Raw genomic sequence first — 21166 nt, 5'->3', positions numbered from 1 at the left:
ATACTTAACCAAAAATGTTTTTATTTGGTAGACAGTGTACTATGGTAAAGAGCATCTTATAGATAAAATTTCAAGTTTATAGGTGAAAAATTAAAAGAGTTATGACAGGTCCAATAATCCGGACAAATATTATTGAAATACATATTTCAGATTTAAAAAAAAGATGAAACATCAAACAAACTTCATTGTAAAATATTCTCTAAACAATAATAAAACATAATGTAATCATTTGAAATGATTAATAAAAGATCATACATTTTTAAAAAATAAAAAAAAAATAAAAACAAAAACATTAATTTGAATTTTGACCTCTTGAACTCAAATTATGTTTTTCGCAATCACGAGTGTGTGCGTATGTAGGCATGTGTGTTTGTGTGTGTGTTGGGGGTACGTGTGTTTATGTGTGTGTTGGGTATGTGTGTTTGTGTGTAAGGGGGTATGTGTGTGTAGGCGTGTGTGTTTGTGCCTGTGTGCAGGTATGAGTGTGTGGGTAGTTGTGTGTATGACTGTTTTTGTGTGGTGGGGAATGTGTATGTGTGTGTAGGCATATGTGTTTGTGTCTGTGTGCAGGCATGAGTGTGATGAGTGTGTGGGTAGTTGTGTGTAGGCATGAGTGTGATGAGTGTGTGGGTAGTTGTGTGTAGGTGTGTGTATGTGTAAGTGTCTGTATGTATGCGTGTGTATGTATGTGTTTGAGTGTGTGTGTGTATGTGTTTGTGTACGTGTGTGTAGGCGTATGTGTATGTGTGTGTGTGCGTAGTTGTGTATGTATGCGCGTGTGTGTAGGACATGGATGCAACCTGGAGACGGTTTTCGCAAGAGGAGCAGCATCGTGAGGAGCCGGTCGACGGTGGTGCTGCAGAGGGCGCTGGCGGGAAAATAAAATGATAGCACATCAAAACAGTGAAATTAAATTAATAAGCAATCGTGATTGCTCAAAAAAAAAAAAAAAAACTCACTTTTGCAACGAGAATCCGTGGTTGGGAAAATGAGCCAGTCCCATTCTTCCAATCCCTATTTCTTAATGTTGTCAATCCCAAAATGAAAAATTCTTGCACAGATAATAATAAGCAGACTGTAAAGAGTTAACTACGAAAAAAATCGAGTAATTTTTTTCAATTAATAAATGATTAGCAGCAGTTTAATGTTCATGTCCGGTATACCGGACTTGAACTTAACCGGACGCTAAGTCTGAAAGCGTTAATTTATTCGAAGTTTTCATTTGTTGTTTTAGAAACTAATTTCTGACTGTTCAGCTCTAAATTTGAAAGCATTATTTTTTACCTTTACTAACAATAAAGCTGAAAGTCTGTCTGGATGTTTGGATATCTGGATCTCTGTCTGGATATCTGTGACGCGCATAGTGCCTAGACCGTTTCGGTCGATTTTCATGAACTATGGCACAGAGTTGGTTTGTAGCATGGGGGGTCTGCATCTCAAAGCAATTTTTCGAAAATTCGATTTTGTTCTTTTTCTATTCCAACTTTAAGAACATTTTCCCGAGCAAAATTAACATAAGATGGACGAGCAAATTACCAAGTTATCATAACGTGGAACCGTAACATGAGCAAGTCAATTGGCGAGAAATTCACCATCTATTATTTGTAAATATACAGGCGAACCAAAAGACCTTTTAATTTTCTACTACGGGCAAAGCCGTGCGGTAAAATAAATAAATCAAACATTTTTGATCCGTTTAGGAGCTACAATGTTACAGACAGACAGATAAATAGATAGATACACCACGTAAACTTTATAAACCCGTCTTATTGCGTCGGTAGTCAAAAAAGCGTCTGAAAAATCTATGAAAATTTCCGGATAAATAAAGTACAAAAATCAGGAACTGAGTTCCCATGATCCCTCTAGCAAATTAAGCTCTGACTGCTCAACACAAACGTAGTAAAAATAGCATATGATAAATGTTATATTATAGCTATTACCTAACACTACGGCCTTCGGGTCATATGCAGCTCGCAGCTGGCGTAGCTGGTCAACGTGGCCCGCTATTATGTTCGATGTTACGAATCAAAAACTATGTTCCGGACTCTTCCAACAGAACCGAGCATCTTCATTCGGTATTTAGAACGATTGTTGTAATTTGCAGCCTAATGGTCGGAAATTGATTTCTAAAGGACAACTATAAAGACCCTTAAAGACTTCATGTCGTAAGGATAACAACATTTTTTGGTTTGTAATTCTCCTTCCTTTCCCGTGTTTTTCCACGTGTTCTAAGAAAAAATCAAACAAATTTAAATTTTATGTTGAAACATATTTAAAATTCATCCAATCTGATGTTGGCAGTTTTCAATTTTTGCCCCCGTCTCTTTAAAGTTGAACCGAAACTACCTTTTATTTTGCAGCAAACTAAAAATTGAAGGTGATTTTTCCGTTAGCGATTTGTATTTTAAACGCATATTTCTCATAAAATAACAAGCAAAAAGGAAGCATTCAATAGAAGTCGGATACTTCTACTGCATGCAAGACACCGACAGCTCGATGATTTGCATCTTTTCTGACATTCTTCATTTCAAGCTAAACACAATAGCAATAATAATCGAGACATTCTTATTTTACTAGATGTCAGGTCTCAGGCGTAACAAGTATTTATGTAGCCTTGACTGGCTCACATATATTATGTTTCTTTTTTTTTTTAATTTTCTTTTCTTATATTTTTTTTCTTTCAATATAAAGTGCAAATCACACACACACACACACACACACATCATGCGCATTCGATCGATACGGCGAAAAAGAACTTTTGAAAACAAACTTAATTTGAATCTGTGTTTCTCATTTCACCCCACCACACAGGGAAAAAAGCCTCTGGAACTGTAGATGTTTCACTAATACAACGACAATGGGATTGTTTCCTTCAGTCAAAAGTAGTACTTTTTGCCACTGAAATTGATAGAATAAACAAAAAACATCATGGACCCAGAAAATAATTTCATTTTTAAAACAGTTATTTTTTAATTTTTTTTTTAAATGTCCGATTTTTCAAACAAGGCGTGGTCTTTATGACGTCACGAATGATGGGGCACTCTTTGGCGCATCTTTCTATCGCGTTTCCACGTAATGATAATCAAGCAGTGAATTAAATTTTTGCTATCAACCATATCGTTGCCAATACACGTGAGTAAAGATGCGAATTAAATATTTTGTTCTGTGAATGGCAGCACTGAATGGCATTTCATCATTTGTGATGTCATCGGCAGAAGCATAAACAATGAAAGCGACCCGATTTAAGTAATTTTTTAAAAATATTAAAGTTAAACTAATTATTTAAAAAAATGGTCAGATCCTATGTTTTTAAGCATGCTCTTTCAGAAAAATATACTTTTAAAGTTTCGGAAACGACCCCATTTTTGCAATAATAACGGACAATGTAAATTGAAAAATACCAAGTGTAAAGATTCCGTCAGTGTGTTTTGCTTGTCGGACACGAAATGTGAACAGTTAGACTTGATTTAGAAAACGCCTATTGTTGTATGTACCTATTCCAGGCTTTACTCCACCCCAACTTGCATAGGGTGCACTTAAAGATGCGCTTTTGAAAAAAAAATAATAATTTTATACATTTTTAATATTAGAAAAAATCGATATGATTTTTTTTTTTTTTTTTTGAAAAAATGTTTCAAACAATTGTTTGTAACATTAACAATTGTTAACAACAAGTTTGTAAATAAAGAAAATTAAATTTAGTTCGAACGAAGGACAAATACTTAAATTTCAAGGTGTATCACGAACAACATTGATCTCCTGTTAATGCTCATGAGTACCAGCAGGGGGGGGGGGTGCAAAGTGATAATTTCACCCCCTAGCTTTTAAAAGCAAAATTTAATTATTTAAAAAGTGGACAAACAACGAAGTACTTTAAAAAAAAAAACTAAAAAAATGCATCACGAAAAATATTAATTTTTGTTGATGCCATCATCAGCGCTGGCGCGAGGTTGCAACTGAGTGCACTTTCACCCCCTTGTTAAAAAATAATAATATAATAATAATTACAAGTAATTATAATTAATTCAATACTTATTTTGATATTAAAATTTAAACGTTTTAAAAATAATTATTAAAAGCAAAATGAAATTCATTTTAAGGAAAGGACAAATTACAAAATATCGTGATCAGAGAAATAAAGCTTATAAATTTAATAATTTTAATAAAGATAAAAATTCGCTTTAAAATAAATAAATATTTTATAATAATTAAATAAATAAATTTTTAAAAATACATAAAAAAAATTGTAAAAATGCAAAACAAACAAATAAAAATAATAAAATAAATTTAATGAAATAAAAAATAATGAAGTTACACCCCTATATATGATTCCGCCGGTTCCCATGCTAACTTGCCCTATTCATTCGGATTTAGTGGCTACCAAACAGCACAACAAATTCTATCGGCTACTGGCTGTCAATAAATGTTTGCAGGGGCCAATCCAGGATTTTTTTCTCGCTACCTATTTTTGTGAAAGTATTGCATCATTCTATTTTTGTGAAAGTTTCTTTTTATCAGCATTGTTTTTGTGAAATTTTAGACGCATCCTAATTTTTTAAAAGAAGTAGTGGAACAAGTGAAATTTTAGTTCGAAAAGTGTAAATGTCATCTAGTATTATTTTTAAAAGGTTTCTTTTTTTTGGGGGGGGGGGGGGGAGCTGAAAACCTAAGAAGTACCAAAAATACCATCGTAATTTCAGCTTAATGGTCTATGTACTGTGTATAATATAGGAAATTATGAGAAAAACGGTTCCTTAAGACAGATGTTTAAAGATTGCGATAATATTGCATAAATACACTTTGGTGTGAAACAACTAAAAATTAGTCAAAATACCACAAAAAGGTTTCTATTTAAGCGATTGCTCATATAAACCTGCTTATAATTTTATTTTATGAGTATATTTTGTTTTAAACAGAGAAACAAATTTTATATTTTAAAATGCGAATTTTTGTGAAATTTTCGAAGTTTTTGTGAAACTACTGATTTTAATACTTGATTTTTGTGAAAGTACCGATTTTAAAATAAGATTTTTGTGAAGGTACCGAAAAACGGTAGCAAAATCAGCCTGTAGTGGGCCCTGGTTTGGGTCTTCGTCTTTCCTGGTCTTCAAAACATGGTAAAATGACGAAAAAATACAAAATTTCAAAAATTCGAACCCAGTGCAATGAAGTTTTAATTAACTCAAAAGAATTTAAAAGCTCTCTCAGTCGAAAATCAGTGATTTTTTAAAAATGAGCTTAAGTCAGTTTTTTCTTACAGAACTTTGTTCTACTTTTTTTTTTGCCTGAAAACGGCGTATTTTTCAGAAGTTCGTTCAATTTACTTTGTTTGATTAATGTTTAATAGTTCTTCACCGAGTACATACAGCCCTGTACATATTTTTTCCCTTTTCCTTTTATGTTCTGCAAGCAATGAGCAGGGGTGATTGTGTTCCGGTATTTTACCAAATTTCCGGTATTTTCGGACGTATTTCCGGTATTTTTATGTCCGAAAATACCGGAATTATGGTTTTTTTGTTATGCTTTTATCACCCTACCTCCGCAATTTTTTAAAAATTATATAATACTCATCAAATATACCTGCAAGAGCCTTAAGATGGACACCTATTCCTTAAGATGGACAAATGTCAAGATAGTTTTCATAACACCAGCTCACAACTTTGTAACCCATTAAAATTTTAATCAAATGTACACACACTATTTTGATTCTGACTATTGAATTATTTAATACTATGGCATATGTGCACTTAAGTAATATGGGCCAAAGATTACCCCGCCCCCCCCCCTGTTCTCGCTTTTAAACTTTCAGGTATTTTTTGATGAACTCACAATCACCCCTGAATGAGAGTTAAATTTTTGTTAAAACATGTTATTACGTATTGCAGCGCTATGTACTGTATTTTACGTTCTGTACATACATTTTGTACAACCAATTTATTTGATTCAATGGCAAACTATTTTCTTAAACGGTATTTTTAAAATTATTTTCGAAAATACGAGCTATTTGAAAATTCGAATTGCCTACCATCCCAATTAATCCGGAGTTTTGACGTTCTATTAAAAACTAATGAATTAAAAAAGAAATGTACAAATAAAGAAGGAAGCTCATACTCAATGCAAAAACTTTTCTCAGTAATCCAGAAAAGTAATTCACGATTTCATCATGAAATCAGTTGAAAAGATAACTTCTTCCTTGAATGGCGACATGCAATGGGAAGAATTTATAATGAATACCAAAAAGAAAGCAACAAAGACTCTTTCTGAGCATATTTAACTCACATTAAATACAAGAAAATTCAAAAGTAACAATTTCCATGAGAAGGAAAAACCAACGCGCAGCTCTGAATAAGCTCAGAGTCACGATTAATATGATGAGACAACAATGGTTCGTTTCAAGGTCCCCAAAACATTTATGTTTCCGCACTTTCAATTCTGGAATACGACAAGCTTCTGAAACAAAAGGGATATCGAGTTTGATAGATTTACGAGACGTGAGTTTCCCCCAGAGATGGAGTCACATTTCGGGGATCTTCAAATGAGGATTGATTTCAGAGGAATTGCACTTTTTTTTTTGAGCAATCACGATTGCTTATTGTTCTCATTTGACTGTTTTTGGCGTTACGCTGATTTTTCCCACCGCCACCCTCCGCACTATCACCGTGGACCGGCTGGCTCCTCACGATGCTGCTCCTATAGCGAAAGCCGTCTCCAGGTTGCATCCATGTCCTACACACACGCGCACACATACACAACTATATACACACACACAAACACATACACACATACACACACAAACACATACACACACATATACACATACAAACACTTACACACACGCATACATACACCACACATACACACACACATACACAACTACCCACACATTCATGCATGCACACAGACACAAATACATATGCCTACACACACATACACATACCCCCCCCCACACACATTCATACACACACATACACATAACCCGTACACACAAACACACACGCCTACATACACACACTCGTGATTGCGAAAAACATGATTTGAATTCAAGATGTCAAAATTCAAATTAATTTTTTTTTTTTTTTTTTTGTACTCACAGACAATCGTTTGGCGCAGCATAGCCTATCAAGGTTCTTGCAAAAAAAGAAAAAAAAATACAATCAGACAAACCAAAGGAATTACAATATTAATTGCATTTTGAATTGTTTCATCAACATAATAGGGTCGTTTCTAAAATCTTAAAAGTATTTTTTACTGAAAGAACATGCTTAAAAACATGGGAGTTTAACCATTTTTAAAATAAATTGTTTAAGTTTAATATTTAAAAAAAATTACTTAAATCCGTGCGCTTTCATTGTTTACATTTCTTACCGATGACATCACAAATGATGAAGTGCCATTCTGTGTTGCCAATCACAGAGCAAAATATTTAATTCGCATCTTTACTCACGTGTCTTGGCAACGATATGGTAAATAGCAAGCGTAGAGCGCAATTTTAATTCGCTTCTTGATTATCATAACGTGGAAACGCGGTACAAAATGCGCCGAAGAGCATCATTTGTGACGTCATCAAGATCACGCCTTGTTTGCAAAATCGGACATTTAAAAACAATTAATTAAAAAATAACTGTTGGGAAAATGAAAGAATTTTCTGGGTCCATGTTATTATTATTGCTTATATTCTATCAATTTCAGTGACTAAAAGTAGTACTTTTGACTGAAGGAAACAACCCCATTATGTATCTGAGTCAATGATATTGTTATCACGTTGATAGCTTTTCACGGTTACGCATTCCAGGACTGGAAAACTTACGAATTCACGCCGTTTTCAACTATCACAAAAAGCAAGGAAGCATTGCATTACCCTCCCTCCTGCTTAAATAAAATTAAAATACAGGAAAATAGAAAATTGCACTAATTTATAACAATTTTCATTTTTCAAAAAGTTCTAAGAAACCTCTCCGCCTTTCGTGCAATCCTTTTTCTATAAAAAAAGCAATTTAGGTACTCGCGTGTTGACGGCGAAGGATTGGCTGCTTTGGGTGGTAATTTTATAATTTTGTTTAGATTTCTTGTTGGTAATGTAAGAGTTCGTGAGCTTGTCGTAGGAATTAAACTGTATTTTATGATGCCGAATTATACTAGTAGTTTTTTTTTTGTAAACTTGTGCTTTTTCTACGCTACCATGTAAGTATCTGAAAAATTTCGCAATAACTTCACTCAAAGCTTTGCCTTTTAACATTTTTACTTAAGATATTTCACAGAAAGACAATGAGCTCAAGTATGAGAAAAACATCTCGCTCACATATCTCTCATCAACTCTTTAAGTTTCTTCCCCGCTTTCCCAGCAGCTGCTTTTTCTTTAGCAACTAACATAGTTTGGAATCTTTGAATTTCCTTTTGCTGTTCTTTGATCAACTCATCCAACTTGGCAATTTCCCTCAACCTTCCATCCCGCTTGGTCCCTTCTATCACAAACTCGATTTTGTGCCTCAATTCTTCCATCTGCTTGCTAGCCCTGGCTTGCTGTTTGGCAGACAAGCCGAGCATCTTCATCTCCGAGAGGATTCCCGCCCACTTCTCGACTTCCTTCTGCACATCGTGAACTTCATGCAGCAACTTGGAGTTTTCTTGAGACAGCCTGAACTCGGCCGTTGCAGATTCGATCATGGCTTTCCTTGGCTCGCTTTTGATCTCTTCGTAGCAACTCTGCAACTTGTGGAGCTGGTGTTCGAATTCGTTTTCCAGGGAAGGATCGAGATGTTCGTCGACGGCACTTCCGATTTTGCTTTGCTCGAACACTTTCGCTATGTCTTTTCTCAGTTGCACCGGATCGCACTCCTCGTTGGTGCACAGGGGCAATAAGCTCATATACTTCTTGATGACATCTTCACAATCGCGGAGATGCTTTTGCTTTTTGCGGAATCCAATCATAGCCTCAGATAACTTTTCTGTCACAATGGCACACAAGTCCTTCTCTGTTCGAATTTCTTCTTCAATTACCGGGATAGAGAGATTAATCTCCTTAATTGCTTTCACGCATGTGTCTAACTCTTGTTCTTTGCTTCGCATTATTTTTTGCAATTCTTCAACTTTAGTGTTTGCTACAGAATGACATTGTTGAACTTCCTTCACTACATTTCTTGCGTTGAAGAATTTTGCTTCTTGAGTCTGGGCTACCTTTTTCTTAGTTTCAAGAACATCTCCTAGGTTTTGAACATCCTTTATTAAAACAGTAATGCCTTGTTTCATCTCATTTATGTCATAATCGAGACCACCAGAAAGGATTTGACGTTTTTTCTCAGTTAGTTCTTTTTGAAAAGATACTTTTAATTTAACTTTTCGAACTTCTTCTTCCAATTTTATTACTTTAAGCCTTTCTTTTTCCAACAACTCTTTTTGGGAATCTGTCCAGTCGTAAGATTCACCATGAATACCACTTTGAATGCTACTTTTGTAAACTTCGCCAGCTTTCTCAATTTCACGATTGCGGTTTTTCTCAATCATTATCGAGTCTTCGAGAGCTTTTATTTTTGCCATGATCTCTGTTTTATTATCAATATCATCAGTAGAAATCTTTGCTCGTTCTTCCTCCAAACTTCGAAGCATGCTTTCATAGTTGGTAATCATGGTTTCAGTCTCCTCTTCATATCTTCTTGATTGATCATAGGATTCATTCAACTTCACAGTGCACTGTACCATTTCTCTTCTCTTAGCCGTTTCTAAGTCCTGCACATCCTGGGGTGGCTCCGAGTCAAAAGTAAGGATTTGCATTTCTTCCTTTATTGCAGTTATTTTATCATTCAACGCATCTACAACAGCATCATGCTCTTGAGATAGTTTTTTCAGATAATAATCGTGTTTAATACCAGACATCTGCGACTCGTATTCTGAAACTGTTTTTAGGTGCTGCAGGGACATTCGCAGCTCTCGAACTATCGCATCTTGTCTTTGTAAACTGTTCTGACTCACCATAAATACATTCTTAAATGCACCTGGTGGTTCATCAACTTCTTCGCCTGTTTTCCAACAAAAAATAATCCCTTCAGACCCAACTGAGAATAAAAACTTGTAGTCGGAACTCAATCTTACGGCTGATACTTTTCCATTATGGACACTGATCCCAGATGCTTGTGCGTTTTCCGATTCAGAACATGATATTATCGCAAGAGTTCCATTTGCTGTACCGACGTAAAGAACAGTACCATCGGAAGACACGGCTATCGATATTGGTTCCATCTTCTTTTGCACTTTCCATAATAGATCAGCATCCTTGAAACATTTTATGGTATTATCAGAACCACTGACTAAAATACTGCCATCCACGGGGTTAACAGCTAATTCGTGATAAGAAAGTGGATCTGTATCTTCCCAATTTTTAGTCAATGTAAGAACATTCCATTCACAAAGAACCCCACGTACATCACACGACATAAGTTTCGTGTCATTATGCTTCCAGGCAAGCGACGAAATCCATCCGGCATGTCCGTGAAATCTAATGAGCAATGTGAAATCAGCAAAACGGAACAGTTCTATGACTGAATATCCAGCCAGAGCTAAAAGATGACCTCCCGAAGAAAACGATACGCAAGAGGCATTCTTAAAAGAAATCAATTTACGCTCATCTACTGATTTGTACAGTATATTGAGGACTCTACAATACTGATGAAAACCCAAAGCAACATACAAACCGGATGGATGAATCGCAAGACATAATATTTCATGTTCGAAATTCATCCAAATTTCTTGCTGTTTTGTTTCGAAATTCCACACGCTAAAAGAATACGAAGAGCACGAAGCAAGTAAAGCTCTACTCCGGGATATTCCCAAACCAACAATGTGACTTCCATGTTGTTTTTGGATCATGGTCGTGAAACTTAAACACACTTCATTTTGATTGAAAATCGTAGAAATCAGTTGGCCAGCGCTGGTAACACCAACTAATGTTGTTGCAGAATTGTTTAGTACCAAGCTTTGGATAGTATTTTCTTTGGTTTTTGAAGCCCCGGGCAGTGTTACAGACTCTAAGTCTTGGGGTAGAAAAATTATATTTTTCAACTTATAGAGTCGCAAATCTTCCCCAGCCAGGACTACAGCCACGTCATCAGCAAAAGAACAAATCAACCAATCTGTTTCAGAAACCAGACATTTAACTGACTTCGAAGCCCTTGCCAGCACACCATCATCCTCGGTACATGCACGTGCTATCATATCAGGAATGGAAATTTCGAAAATTTGTTCAATTCCCCTGAAAAAAAATATTTCACCAGTTGATGTCCCGACAGCAAGATTTTCCTTGAAAGGCCAACATATGGAGAAATACTCATCATGATCTTCGTGCTTTTCAAAAATAAACTCTGAGAAAGACATTTTGCTCTCAGTTTCACCCTCATTTTCGTATTCATAAAGCCTGAAGACGTTCTTCCCCACGACAACTAGCTCTTCACGTTCGACGGCACAGAAGGAAATAGCATGCAGTATCGAACCTGGTTTCCCAACTGTAGGGTTGAAAGTAGCCACCACGTCTCGGGTACTCGACAACCAAACGATCACACTCCAGTCTGGTGGGCCACTAGCAGCTGCCAGAAATTTCAAGCTCGTAGAGACGGAAATGCAAACAAGTTCTTCACTGACAAGAGCCGATGGAGATTCATAGAATTTCTTCGTTTCCGACAAAGTGTTAAACACGCAAACAGATAGTGGCCTTCCTTTGAGGGCAATCAGAATCAGTACATCATGTCGAACAAAAGCAGTCACATCAACATTATCCAGGAATGGAAATTGCTTTTGGGTGCCATTTTCAACATCACACATAACGCATATCCTGCCAGCATTAAACAGCACAGAGTTGTCATCATAGAAAACCATAGGATGGCGTAAATTGTTTTTAAATCCGAAAGAATACTCAAGACTCAGAGGCATATTTAGCTTCATGTTTGGTACCGAATGAAAATCAAAAGCAATCATATACTCAAAACTCTTTTAACTCACGAGATTCCGCCAGTTGTTAGGGTGGTTTGGTAGGCGAACCAAGCCTTGGGCGAACAAATGGCTTGGTTTTCAAACGGCGTTAGAAATGGTAGTAGATATAGCGTGTGAGCTTAACCAAACTTGCGCCAATATATGTGGCGGGCGTATAGGCCGAACAGACGGAGTTTACAGGACGAAAAAAATTGATCCCAAAATATGAATTAAAATTGGTGTTTTGCCATAGTCATTTACAATTTCCAGCTTTTCCGATCAATAGTACAAATTAAAGTTGTACGAATAAAGTTCAATTATATGACAGAAATTTATATAAGAAACGATGGTTGCAGTTTGATTTTAGGTTATTCTGACCAAGGGGGAGATCATTTTAACTGAGATTGGCAAATTTTTGAATTGTCGCCGAACTTTCTGATGCCAAAGGCAAAATGCTCACGTAAGAAAAATCAAAAAGTTCCTTACTGATTTTGTCAGAACAAAACGATTTCCTAACATTTGGCGGAATTCAAAATTTTGATTTTCGAAATATCCCACTGAACAGTGGTCCCCCCCCCCCCTACAGCGTTTTGAAATCGTAATATTAATTATAATTGCCCTGGAATGGCAGTTACAAATTCACATTGGAATCAGAAAAAAAGCTATTTTTAAGCACTTTTTTTAAAACTACTTTTTGGCGATTCTCTACCCACTCTCACGACTTTTATTCAAGTAAATTAACTGTCTATCATTTCATTTGGCTGAACTCTTTCATTGTGAATGTACATCTGCAAGGCACAGTTCTTCAAACCTAATGTTTTTCTTTCGAAATATCAATCAATCGATTATCTTTGAATCGATTATCTAGAAATCTAAGGCTTCCATCTATTTTTGAAGCTGAACTTCCTGTCCCATTAAAAATAGCCGAGTCGGAGGAAATGTTGATCCTCTGTTATTCCCTTTTATCATTCCGATAAAAACGGCATAGATAACTGAAGAATACATTTTAACAAATTATCATTTTTGTTTTATCACGTGCATCAACAAGTTCGCATAAACCACAACATTATAGTATTCTAAAAATATCTCCAAGGCTTATCTTTTGATATTTATGTCTACGCTTTTTAAAACAGGAGATTATTTTTGATATCAAATGCGACTACCAGCCTTGTTATTTTTCGAGCTTTTTAAACACAATCTATAACAGTAAAATAAGAAAAAACAACGTTAGAAAAAGCACAAATTGCCAATTACAGCAGACACGTGTTTCGGAATTACAGGGAACGCCTTTTTCAATGCAAAAAGTAATGAGCTTGTGGATGAAAAAGACATCCACAAGCTCATTACTTTTTGCATTGAAAAAGGCGTTCCCTGTAACGCCAAAACACGTGTCTGCTGTAATTGGCAATTTGTGCTTTTCTAACGTTGTTTTTTCGTATTTTACTGTTCAGCACGAAGGTATTTATTTATCTTACAATCTATAACACTTTTTTTTTTTTTTGTCTTCTTCTTTTGGCATTGCAGTGAAAAACATTTAAGGCGAAAGAGCTTGGCAGGAAAAATCTTTTAATACATGAGGCAGTGAGAAGCAAAGGGATTGTAAGTGGACATTTTGAGTAAAATGCTTTTAAATATAACATCCTAGGTAGGTGTTACCACTCCAAACAAATTTTGTATTTCCTGTTTTCGTTGTATCATATTCAAACTTGAGATCTGGCAACCCATTCTTAGTTTTGAAAAATGGTAACAAAAATATTAGCGTTCTTGTAGAATTACGTTACGCATACGTTAAGAAAAGAGTTGTGTTATATATTCATCTTTAAGATGTACGGATCATAAGATAAAAATGAGTCATCGGAACTACTCTGATATACCCCCCCCCCCCCCAAATCGGAAATTTGGCGACTTTTTTTGTTTTTGTTGACACAAAACTTTATTGCCACAAAAATTGTTGCCACAAAACTTTAAAAAATACTCAAAAAATGGTACAAAATATAAGAAAATACTAAATTTGGCAACAGCAAAAAGCTAAAAGCTGAAAAAACCTAAATTGGCAACACCAAAATAAGAAACAGCAACCCTAAAAAGTCCGTAGGAAATGCCAGATTTGGCGCGTAATTTTTGGGGGTGTATATCAAAGTTATACCGAGTCATCTTCATCACTGTAAATATCTTCATCAAACTTTCTTTCCTGTGCTGTGAAATAAATTGTGTTTAAAAACAAAAGCCGAGTCTGTAGTTACAATAGTAGGCTTTCATTGAAAAGTTTTTCTAAATCATGCTGTATAGCAGCAACTACCAGGGCTACTAGTACCGGCTCTTGCCTCGAGACAGAGGAGAAGTTCACCTACTTGTGTACTGGTTATCTCCAAATTCTTAGTTTTGCCATTTACATCCTTTTGCTCTTCTCACTGCCTCACATAATAATAGTTCCGCACCAAAAACAAAACTTCGTTGTTTGGTACATTTCACTCTTAGAAGGGGGGGGGGGCAGTTAAAAAAGGTCAAAAATCCACTTTTTATTTATGCCATAAAATGTTAGTGAAACTATTCAAGAATGTATTGTCGAAATTTCAGTGAAAAATTCCTATTTGTTCCGATGCTATGACAGGGTTCGTACGCTCCTTCAAAACTCCTGCAATACTCCTTCAATTATAAAAAAATTTGAAGGGCCCTTCAAACTCCTTCATTTTGGTTTTAACCCCTTCTTTTTTAGGGCAAGACTATATAATCTTCCTCTATAACAGAAACTTAAAATACTTCGATTGACAACTAACTTCGTCACTGAGGCGATTTTAATGTAGTAATTTCGTGCTTTTTTTTTTTCGATTTACAAATTGATCAATTGATCATAGTTAATTCATAAAAGTTGAAGGTGAAAATTTTATTAGAAGACTAAGACATTTCATAAGTGAAGTAAAACATGCTTAAATGGTGCTTGGCTATTTTTTCAAGTTTTATGATTATTGTTTTTTCCTCCCTACCACTCAGCAACAAAAGTTACGTTGTCGAATTGTTATTTAAATATTTAAAACTACGTAAGTAAATGTACTACATTAAGTGATTGCGTTAAAAAAACAATTGTATAGTTAATTGCAGTTATGATATTGTAAAAAGGGTCATCCACAAGGGATGTCATGCTTTGAGGAGTAGACGGGCTCGTGAAATTGTGACAAGGGGAAGAGAGAGGGTGACAAAAAGTGACATCACATAGTTATTGTAACAATTAATTTGTAAATAATATGACGTGACAAGAGGAGAAGTTTGGGGTGAAGTGTGACACTTTGTGATAAAGGGTGCTGATGGTCAAATATGTTGAAAAACAGTGTGACATCATTTAATGACACTCCATTAGTACTCCTTCAAAATCTCATTTTACTCCTTCAAAACTCCTCCAAAACTCCTTCATTTTATTTCTGAAACTGAGTACGTACTCTGTATGAGCATATAAGTGACTGTGGGGTTTTTTAAAATGTTCACAACAGTTTTTTTCAAAAGCGTTTTTCTCGAAACAACTTTGTTTTCTACTGGTGAGAGTTCTAGCTCAAAGAGTTATTATCCAATCGTTCTGAAAATTTGTATGAATATACTTTATTCAATTATAATCTATATGAACCTTACTGTGGGATGATATTGTTAATAGAAATACTTCTTTTTTAATGCGAGAAATGTGAAAAAACGAGCTGATGTGTGCATCACATGATTTCCTTTTACTTCAATTTAATGCCATTTTCACATTATAGGCAGTTTTAATGAGATTCAATAGTTTACTCTCTAAATATCACCATTATAGTGGCCAAATTGAAACCAGATTTTTAAAAAAAGGGGAAAAAAAATTAAATTCGCCAAATTGGTCGCCAAGTTGGCGGCAAAACTTGGCGACCAAAAGACTGGCGATATATCGCTAAGTGTCCGCCAAATTATAACACCACTTGAGTTTACATCGAAATTAACAATGATTTCCCCCCCAAAAAGGAGTAAAAGACCCCCTTAGGAACATCCGAATGCAACCAAAAGAGAAGGTGCACAACTAAACCCCACTAGGAGTCTACGTACCAAATTTAAACTTTCTAGGACATTCCGTTCTTGAGTTATGCGACATGCATACACACATACATACGTACATACAGACGTTACGAGAAAACTCGTTGTAATTAACTCGGGGATCGTCAAAATGGATGTTTCGGGTGTCCGTACGTTCCTAGGCATATATCCACGTGTGGTCGGGTTGGAAAAAAAACTCACCATTCATTCGGGGGTGAGCAAAATGGAAATTAGGGCCGATCTTTGAGTGAAATTTTTTTCGCGAATACAATACTTCCTTTTTTGTAAAAGGAAGTAAAAATGGTAGAAAAATATGACATTGTGATCAAACACTTCAAAAACATGCAATTTTCAACTTTTTTTGATCACAATTAGGTTTATATTCTTAGGAAATATGTTTTTAACGAAAAATAAAAACTGTAATGATTACAGATTAAAAAAATTGCAGCTTTGGTAATGCCCACCAGCAATATGCTCTGATGGCGACCATCCATGGACAGCAGCTTCTAACTCCATTAATTCTGCTGGAAGTGAATTGAACAAAATACAAAGTGTACTTCAAAAGATGAATAAAATATCCTTCAAGTCTGGACCAATTCGGATTATTAAAACCCTGTTTAAAAAGTTTACGAAAAACACTCAAATTTCGGCATCCTAAACTGGTTTCCCCCTTAAGGTGTCGTCCACAAATAATGGCACGTTTGGGGGGGGGGTCTTGAAATTGTAGCAGTTTATCGCAAGGGAAAGGGAGGTAGCAACAAAAAGTGTGACATTACGCATAGTTTACCAAAATATGTTCGTGTAATATGACATACGTGACAAGGGAAGTAAAAGGAGTAAGGTCAAGTGTGACACTTACGACGAAGGGAAGAGGGGGTTGAATACGATGAAGAAAAAGTGTCATTTAAATTACAGACAGGGCTTTTATTCGGAGAACGAGTTCGGAAATATTGTTCGGATTTTAAAATCAACCGATTTGAAAAAAAAAATCAGTTTTAATGATCGAATGTGATTTTACTAAGGGCAGGGTACTGGGTGCTGAAAACTTAAGATAATTGTCTGTCGTTTTTTTTTCCTCTACAGCAGGTGTTCCAAACACGGATGCGGCAAAAGTGCCGATGTTATCAACATGTATTGTTACAAATTCTGTAAATAGTAATTATTGTTATGACTAATTTGTTGAAATCTGGCTAAATTTGGCGTTTTGTTCCATTAATTTTCATCCAAAATTATCGTAGTAACTTAACCTGGAAATAGTTTCTTGTAATGAATATTCAACCCCCTTACATTCGAATTAAGAATATGGTCCCTCCATTTCTGAATGATAAGATTTGTGAATGGAATAAAAAGAAAATACAGTGAAGCACCGTTTATACGTTTTTAAAGGGACCGTATGAAAAAACGTATAAATGAAAAAACGTATACAGTCGACTCCCGCTACAACGCAATTCGACTTACGCGAAATGGCTATAACGCGAATTTTTCACGAGTAACGAATTTTAGAGATAACGCAAGTTTTTCCCTCACAACACGGATTTTTTTGGAAGAAAGTATCAGCTTCGTTATTGGCTACTAAATATTGATTTCGTGAGTGCTAGTACATTCCTTTAAGCATCACTGACAGCCAAAGTTCCCACACCAAACTATAGTGCATCAAATAACCACTCAGCATCTTTTATTGATATATTCTTTTCATTCTAAATATAAATGTTGATGAAACATAATATGACACCTTAGTATCACCTTCATCTAAAATTTGAAGATGGGAAGAAAAAGTTTCTGATCAAAAAATGTAAAAAAGACTAAGATTCTCGATATGCTTGAATAACTACAAAACGTCGACGGTAGCGCGACAATAAGTATGAGTGAACTTTCCATACGTACAATTAAAAGTCAAAACAAAAAGATATCCGTAAAAGTTCAGAACTTAGTTTCAATATTGAAGTTTGCAGAGCAGTCTAGTCAAGTAAATATTATGAAAATGGAAGCTGCTCTTCTTTACTAATAATAAAGCAGAAAGTCTCTCTGTCCGGAGGATGTCTGGAGGATGTCTGTAGGATGTCCGTAGGATGTCTGTGACGCGCATAGCGCCTAAACCGTTCGGCCGATTTTCATGAAATTTGGCACAAAGTTAGTATGTAGCATGGGGGTGTGCACCTCGAAGCGATTTTTCGAAAATTCGATGTGGTTCTTTTTTTATTCCAATTTTAAGAAAAAAAGTATCATAAATTACGAAATTATCGTAACGTGGAACCGTAACATGGGCACAAGCCAATTGGCGAGATACGAAATTATCATAACGTGGAACCGTAACGTCGGTACAAGCCAACTGGCGAGAAAATTCACTATACATTATTTGTAAATATACAGGCGAACCAAAAGCCCGTTTGATTTTTCTATTGCGGGCGAAGCCGTGCGGGTGCCACTAGTGTATTAATAAAGAAATCAGGACAGGAAGAGGAGATGTTGCCACAAATTGAAACGTTAAAAAGAAAAGGCGAAGCAGCCGTATTTAAAAATTTATTAGATAAGAATAACGATCTGATCATGGAGCATAAATCATCACTATCTTCATTTTTTAACTCTTAAATATTGTTACTGTATCTACTGTACAGTACTATTATAGTGCATCATTTTAATTTTACTACATGCTGTGAGTACCGTGTTGTTTTATTTTATGCTTTTCATTCCCGTTGGTCATTCATTTTGTGCATCTTAAAGTATTTCATATTGAATAAGTTTTTTATTTTTTAAATACAGTAAAATTTCAGTTTTTTTGCAAGAAACTGTAGTGTATGGTTAAGGAATGCTTTAGAGCAGTTTGAGGGGTGTTTATTAATGTCAAAAAGTATTTGGAATGCTTTAAAAGATTTGTATATCCTTTTTTTCTACAACGCGAAATTTCGACTTACGCGAGGAGTCTTGGAACGCATACCTCGCGTAAGTTGGGACTCGACTGTAATAGGTGTATGTTAAGGGGGTCCGGGACACAAAAATCGTCAAATTTTGCAATTTTTTTTATTATGTGAAAAATTACTCCGTGTTTTTCTGCTTAAGAGGACGTTTGAATCTTGCTTCTATCTTAAATAGAACGAAAGATATAATTATTTTTGTTTCATGCACATAGCTAATGTGTACTTAACTTTAAAACTTTAAACGCGTTTTTCTCCATGATGCAATTTTTCCCGATTTCTTGCATTCAAACTCTTATAAGTCAGGAACCGATAAAGATAAAGTAATGAAACTTGGAGCATGTCTTTTTCAAACAGTTTACTTCAAATTTTATTCGGCGAATTTGAAAAAAAACGTTTACTGCAAAAATTATGATTTTTTTTAAAAAAAGTATCTTCGAATTTTTCGAAATTTTTCTTCAAATACTTTTATTTTTTATTGAATCATTATTTTTAAAATCGCCGAATAAAAATTAAAGCTTAGATATTTGTGCGTAATTTATTTTAAAAAGATTGAAAATTGATCAAGAATATTTTGAGTTATAGCAATTTAAAGCAACCCCATTTTAAAAAAAAAAAAACTAATTAAATTTAAATAAAAAAAATTTTTTTTCATATTTATGTCATGATTTTGCTTATTAAATAAATGGTGAATCAGTGCAAAAAATTTCAAAACTCTAAAGTGTATAATAAAAAAAATTTCAAAATGTATCCTGGACCCCATTAATGTGTATTAGACTCTGCAGGGACCAATTTAAAAAACGTGTAATTGATAAAAAAAGTATAAAAGAGAAACGCATACACGGTGCTTCACTGTATGAGAAATTGGTAGAACGTTTTAGAATTTTTCTGGATATTTCTTTGCTAGGTATAAAACGCCGGGCGTCTTGTGAATGAGAGGAGAATCAGTTTTGCTTTATAACTGTTTTCTCGTTTTTCATTGCTGTGTGTGAATGTATTAGCGCTTGTGCTGTGATTTTCGAATTTGTTCTTTTCACGTATTTTTGAATTTAAATGCGTGGTGTACTGAGTAACGTACAGTGCTTAACGATACTCGATTAATTGCTGGATGTTTGCAAATTGTTACCTGCTCTATTATTAATATTTGTAAATAAATTCATTGTGTTTTTATCAAGATTGAAATCATCATTTCGAAGAAAGTTTGAAGCTGCACTGAACTCGCAACAGTATGTATGTAAAAGAGATTAGTTTACGGTACCATGAGAACTTTCTTACACTTCATAGGCAGTGTTGCCAGATGGTCAAATCCAGATTTTCCCAATGCCCTTCCAATTTTTCCCCAAAAAGCGATGTTTTCTACCGAAATTCCCCAAATTCAAAAATTATTTTTCCACTAATCTTTTCAGAAAATGAATCGACTTCCTCTGACATATTTGTCTCTTGAAAAAAATTTTTTTCCCCAAATAGTCAAATTTTCTAATAAAATTCCCCAACTTTTTCATCTTCTCATTTTCGCTTTTTTTTTTGCCTTAATCTTTACCTTCTTACCGTACTAATAACAAAGCTGAAATTCTCTCTGTCTGTCAGGATCTCTGTGACGCGCATAGCGCCTACACCGTTCGACCGATTTCATGAAATTTGGCAAAGAATTAGTTTGTAGCATGAGGGTGTGCACCTTTAAGCGATTTTTCTAAAATTCGAATTTTTTTTTCTATTCCAATTTTAAGAACATTTTCCCGAGCAAAATTATCATAAGATGGACGAGTAAACTACCAAGCTATCATAACGTGGAACCGTAACGTGGGCAAGCCAATTCGCGTGAAATTCATCATGCATTATTTGTAAATATACAGGGGAACCAAAAGACCTTTTAATTTTCTACTACGGGCAAAGCAATGCGAGTGCCACTAGTCATAAGTACAAGCGCCTGACCGAAAGATAAGAAATAGCCAAATGTTTTGTTTTGTTTTTTTTTGCCTACTCGCATTTACTAACTCTGCTTCTGTATGTACATTTAAACTATGATTTTTGTATATATTTATCCAAGAACATTCTTCATCACACTTATTTTTATCCGTTTCACGTATCAACTAGTTACTCATGCAGAACATTATTGCGAATTCCGTAGCATAATATTCCACACAATGCAAAATGCGAATTCCGTAATGTTAAGCAAAGCTAAACCAACGCTGTTTGATACAAACAGTGTAACTACTACTTCTTGACGCGAATCTAAATACGAAAAAAATTCTTTT

General features: G+C 35.0%; 2 protein-coding genes across 2 annotated transcripts in view; both read right to left on the bottom strand.

Annotated features, from left to right (window-relative positions):
• The window catches only part of LOC129222586 (secernin-3-like), an 88472-nt gene that overhangs the window by 48193 nt on the left and 19113 nt on the right, over positions 1–21166 (bottom strand). The gene's annotated exons all lie outside the window — the stretch shown is intronic.
• LOC129223318 (cilia- and flagella-associated protein 57-like) lies at positions 8296–10428 on the bottom strand. Its single transcript, XM_054857885.1, has one exon. The coding sequence runs from the start codon at positions 10426–10428 to the stop codon at positions 8296–8298; it is 2133 nt and encodes a 710-aa protein (XP_054713860.1).

The sequence above is a fragment of the Uloborus diversus genome, chromosome 5 (assembly GCF_026930045.1).
Source record: "Uloborus diversus isolate 005 chromosome 5, Udiv.v.3.1, whole genome shotgun sequence".
Taxonomy (NCBI): Eukaryota; Metazoa; Arthropoda; class Arachnida; order Araneae; family Uloboridae; genus Uloborus; species Uloborus diversus.
This window is presented reverse-complemented; position numbering and strand designations above follow the sequence as displayed.

Coding starts and splice junctions, on each gene's coding strand:
- LOC129223318 (XM_054857885.1), bottom strand. CDS start 10,428: ATGTCGTGTGATGTACGTGGGGTTCTTTGTGAATGGAATGTTCTTACA.